Genomic DNA, 5,944 nt, shown 5'->3' on the forward strand with positions numbered 1-5,944 from the left:
TAGACCAGTGCTTCTCAACCACTGTGCCGCGGCACTTTAGTGTGCCGCGAAATTTCTGAAGTGTGCCGCCACTGATTTGCCCCGAAATTTCTGAAGTGTGCCGTTTCCGCGACACAAAACATTTTGTTTACTTTGTAATGCAATTTCCTTTTATATTTCATTGAAAATTCTTATCGTATGCTCTTTTTACAAAATATATTATAGGTACAGTACATCCCTCAATTAATGAAGTAAAATTTTTTACAATTTATCTTATTGTTAGTGTGCCGCCAAATTTTTAAAGTACTAAAAGTGTGCCGTGATGAAAAAAAGGTTGAGAACCACTGCTCTAGTGACATATTATTTAATAATTGCAATATAATAGCCCAATATAATCCGGTAATTGTTGGCATATTATATATTTGAACTTATGTTAACTAATATGACCAATCATAATGTATTGCTTGGTTTTAAATTTGTGTTTGCCACCTTTGTGCTTGATGTTCCATATTCCATTATAATCTTTAAAAGCATTTGATCCTGTCAAACAACCTGATGATGTCCATTAAAAATGGCTGAAGATGTTAGCTGGTGTTTGTTAAATTGATGTTTTGTTGATTTAAGAAATTGGTTATTGTTAAACTAAGCACTGCTTGCAACACTGCTAAGCAATGCCATTGAGAGCATTGCTAAACTCGTTTTCTTGAAGCAATGCGATCCTTGCAGAGGTCTCACTGGTTTAAGGTTAAATCTGCAGTATTTGTTTCAGTTGCTTTTCTCACTGCAATGCTGTCTACATGGTGGAAATGTGTGAAGTTGAAATCTTATATGATGTGACAGTAGTGTTGCCACCTTTTCAAAATTGCTGACCTGGACAATAGGTTTGTTCTAACACAAGTCTCTGATTGGTTTAAATTTGAAACCAATCAGGCATGCGCAATGTCATTTTACAGCCAAGAGCTGAATAATGTGATTCCAGTTTTAAACCAGTTAGGGACTTGTGCTGGAACAGACATAATATTTGCCAGAGATATTTGCAAGTTAGAATTTTAAAAGTACATTTTCTGTCACTCTTAGCCTAAGGATAAGTTTGGGGATGTAAAGTTAGTCTTTAACCATTAAAATAAAATACTTGCAAATATTTTTATAAATTTATTTTGTTTTATTATAACTTCACAATTTCTATAAAAGCCAGACAAATTAATAATCAATCCAGATCATGAATTTAAAAACTGGCTTGTCTGAGTGAAAACCAGCCTGGTAGCAACACTATGTGACAGTAAAGTTGTAAGGTTTTGATTACCATGAATCAATATTCTGTTTGTACTAATTTTTCTTTTTAAATGCTTATTAGTAAAATAAAATCAGATTTGACAAAACTTGTACATTTAAAATGTTTTATTAACTACTTTATGTTGCAGAAAGAAGCTGCATACATTAAATTTAAATCATTCATTTTACCTCTCAAACAAAGCCTTAAATCGCAAAAATGAATTATTTTTAAAATGTTTTGAATAAATAATTCACAGCAATTCTAACAGCTACACTAGATCTGCCATTTTGAAACTGCAGCACTGCCCTGTGTGCATTATTAAAAGACCTTCAGCAGTGATTGCAGTGAAAGCAGCAATGGCACAGAGCAGTGCTGAATTTAACAACAAGCCATTAAATTGTAACATATTTTGTATTTGCTAAATAATACTAGTAGTGATAAAATCACCTGATAAACTATCTTTGTAACTAAAATATGGCAAAATACATATTTGGAGCCCTGTAACTAATTAAATTATTAATATTATATTAAAGAAAGTAAATGAAATCAACATTGTATTGGGTCCCAGGATAATTTAGTCCTTTTGTTCTCTCCTCTGGGTGGCTTTGTGTATACTTGGATCAAATACTAATGAATTATCATCATCATACAATCTGTACAACTGAAAGTACTAAACTGCAATGAGTGAAAGCTGTTTATAATTGGTAACTACAATATAAAATGATAAATTATTGATTTTCATCAGTAAATCAATAATAGATAATTCTAATACTTTTGCTTTAACCAATAAAAACTTACTGCAGAACACAGATCAAAAATTAAATTTATTCCATAGAACATAATTATTTTCATAACATAATTTAAAAATTACAATGAAACTTTCAATACAAATTTAAACTTTAAACTTATTAAAAAATAAATTTTTTATTTTTATTATTAGCACTACAAAAAATTTTTGTAGTGCTATATAAAAATAGATCTAATCAATATCATTTCTGCACTAGATGCTTTCTATATAAAATAGTAATGTACTATATTTTATTACATGAATTTCAGAGTTATTTTAAAAGAATTTAAATCAATCGTGTAGATAACTGTTTTAGTATTCCTTATAATACTGAAAATGTCATGTTATCATCTTATTTTTGTGTTTAATATATTTGAATCACTCTTAAAGAATAAATTTTCCGTTTACTTATTTAATTTCCAAAGCAATTGTAATTCATATCAATATCAAAGTATAAAAATTTTGAAAAATATTTTTCCAGAATTTTATGATGATAAATATTGCAAAGTTTTTAATGGAAACAATTAAATAAGAATATTTTCTAAGCTTCATTTCTAAGTCCATTTATAAAATAAAAATTTTCTTCTTTTATTATAATTATTTTTCTGATTACATAAAATAGTCTTTTTATTGATATATTAGAGATATTATCTTAAATTATTATTTAAATTTTAAAATTAATGTAAATGTAAATTTTAATTTTAGAGACAATAATGTCTTTTAGAATTAAAAATGAAATACTATTATCAGAATGTGTTTTTACTTTGTAAAATTTTTATGATAAAAACTTCTCTTTCTGTCTTAAAAAATTCTTATAAGCCTTTCTACAGTAAAAATTTTAGATAAGAAAGCATTTTATAGAAATTTAAAACAATTATCATTACACAAGACAAAATAACCTTTAAAGAAAAATTACTGAGACTAAAATTAATTATTAAAATATAATCTCACCTAAATTATACCAAACATCCATTTCACCACTAAGAGTTCGAACTTCAATAATAGTTTGCCCTAAAAAATCATCAGACTCCCTTGTTAATTTCTGCCTTAACTTTGACTTTAAATCATTATCTTCATCCCTATAAACAAACATTTAAAAATATATTTGCTAAGTAAAATTATTGTTTTATTTACATTTAAGATAAAATTATAATTTTACCCTTATCAAAATTTGGCTATATCAATTGCTAATTTTTTTGTAAATATTAGAATTTTAATTTAATTTGTAATCATAATAAAATTATAAAAGATCTAAAAATCAGGATCTACTCAATAACAGAATGGATTCTATTTCATTCTGTTATTAAGTATACCTGAAGATAATCTGTATTTAAATCAAAAGTATTAGTCAAATTAAATAAATTTTTGCTGGTATACAAGGTTACTACTTTTATAATTGCTACAGTAACCAGTTTAATGAGATACTTTTAATTAAAATAAATATTAGAAGTTTAGTTTTTGACAACGGATGAATTACATTCCAAATTGGCAAAATAAAGATATTTTGAAAAGTAAACTGAACGCCAACAAGCACAATGTTTATGAAACAGTACATCAGGACTGTATATATTACTTTATACCAGTGTTTTTCAACCTTTTTCATTGAGTGGCACCCTTGATTGAAAAATAAAAAATTGTGACACCACTGACCAGCAGCAGATCTAGAATCTGAATAATAATGGGCCAGATAAATTTTTTGTGAAAACGAATATTACATGCAAAGATGGGGGTGGGGTCCGGGGAGGGAGTCCCCTCCCCAGGAAGAAAAATTTTAAAAATTGACAGTTTGAAGCAAAAAATTTTAATGCAAAAAAAGCATTTCTACGTGTTCAAAATCAAAATTAAGTCCATTGAATTTTGTTGAAATACCTACATGTTAAATAATAGTCTCGCTATTGCTTTTTAAATCTAGTTTTATCATCAAATATATCATCATTTTATATTATTATTTTTTATAATTTGAATAAAAAAATCATATAAAATTTTTAGTGGCTGATTGATAGTGCTGCTACAGGAGACTGGCATATTGGAAAAAGACCTGATAAAAGAGCATTAGCTTGCTTAAAAAAACATGGTATAGAAACAAGTCATAAGGCAAGACAGGTAAATTTTTCCAATTTTTTACATATTCAAAAGCAAAAATTAAATTATTAATATTATTATTATTATATTGTAAATAATAGATATGATAAGATGTGCTTATATATTTCAAAATCACATTTAAAAGTATATTAAAATAATTCAGAAATGTAGCTTATTATTGAGGTTATTTAATTCATGTAACAATAACAATGAATATATAAACATTTGAACTTTTAAGAGCAAGTTTAACAGTATTTTTTTACAGTAAAAAGATGGGATAAAGATTATCAAATTCTCTTTAAATACTTATCATTTATATAGTTATGTTTTTTATAAACTGTAAATAAAACCAAATATTTATGTGAGCATTTTTTTTTGTTTAAATCTTATAGTATTAGATTTAAATAATAAAATAATTGACATTGATGAATTATAATCATGCTGTCGAATCAATATTAATAATCTCTGAAAAATTATTCTGAAGTTAACTGTGGAATAAGACATTGTCTGGACATATATCAATTGTCCAATAACAATGAACCAGCAGTTTCCAGTTGGTATGCCATAATGCTGCAGTAGAAAATTTTTTTATTTAAAATTCGTAAAAAATTACAAAATGTACTCTATTTCAAAAGTTTGTTCCTGTCAAATATCGTAGAAAAGGTATGGTACAGAGACAGAAATCATTGCTTTCAACACTGATTTCAATACAGATTTAGAGAATTCTTATGATATGCTATTGCTTTTTTACATTTTGAAAGCTTAGAAAACATTTCTTGCATTTATAGTCATATATACAGAGTAGTTAATAACATTTCAAGAAGACTTCAAAACTTAATTCTATATTTATTTAGGAAAAAATCCAATATAAATTTAAAATTGTTCCTTTGATTACACTACTGATTTTCCTATAAACTTTCTTCTAATTATCAACTTGTTTTAAAATGAAAGCCATGCAGTAGTAGTAGTAGTAATAAGACAGGTTTCACTGTTTAGTACAACTTCTGTTTTGGAAAAGGGGGAAGATGGGAATGGGGAAGAAGAAGTGTGGGTGAGAAAGGAAAGGGGATGAAGAAAGGGTTGGAATCCATGGGTGTCCTGCGACATTGCTTTATAAGGAAATGTTCAGTAGAAAATACAATAACANCATGATAAACTTTTATTTAAAAAAAAATATACAATTATTCTAATTCATCTTGCATTTAATGTGAACTGTTTTGTTTTAAATGATAAAGTTAAGATAGTATAACATCACCACCAAACGATCGCCTAATTATCAGGCTATAATATGGCTACTTTAAATGATTGGAACAAAGTAATTAGGCGATCGTTTGGTGATGTTGTTATATACTCGGGCTGTGAATTGTTGTTTATATATTTAAGATAGTATAGTAAAATTTCACATGACAACTGACCTATGGCTTTAAAAATTTGTAGGAAATTAATGGATTTGATTTTTAAAATTCTGATCTATATGTTAATAGAAGAGTTAAACAGAACTCTAAAACAAAAACTGTTTAGTTATCCTTACTTCTATTTTTGAGAATTTTTGGAAAAAGATTTTCTCCATATAAAAAGCATTAAATTTTTAGCACTATCAACTGAAGATTAACTATATAACCAAAGAGGTTACCTTTAAATTAGCCTTTTTTAAATTTGCCTTAAAAAGTTATGAAAGAGATTAGTTCAACAAGCATTTTTCTGTTCAAACTGTTTTTTCTGTTTTTGAAATATCAGTGTAATACTTTTTCATTAGATGATGGTCCAAGATGACAAAAATCCATTTAATGGCAAATAAATAAATAAATAAATAAATATATATA

General features: G+C 26.7%; 1 protein-coding gene across 1 annotated transcript in view; it reads right to left on the bottom strand.

Annotated features, from left to right (window-relative positions):
- The window catches only part of LOC111624581 (protein unc-13 homolog B-like), a 44,164-nt gene extending 41,017 nt beyond the window's left edge, over positions 1 to 3,147 (bottom strand). The window contains exon 1 of the mRNA XM_023367475.1: positions 2,991 to 3,147. Within this exon, the coding sequence (XP_023223243.1) occupies positions 2,991 to 3,132 (142 nt within the window). The 5' untranslated portion in view covers positions 3,133 to 3,147. The remainder of the gene's footprint in view (positions 1 to 2,990) is intronic.
- Between the last annotated feature and the right edge of the window lie 2,797 nt (positions 3,148 to 5,944).

Source organism: Centruroides sculpturatus, unplaced genomic scaffold (genome assembly GCF_000671375.1).
Source record: "Centruroides sculpturatus isolate CEXI.00-Female unplaced genomic scaffold, Cexi_2.0 scaffold15, whole genome shotgun sequence".
NCBI lineage: Eukaryota > Metazoa > Arthropoda > Arachnida > Scorpiones > Buthidae > Centruroides > Centruroides sculpturatus.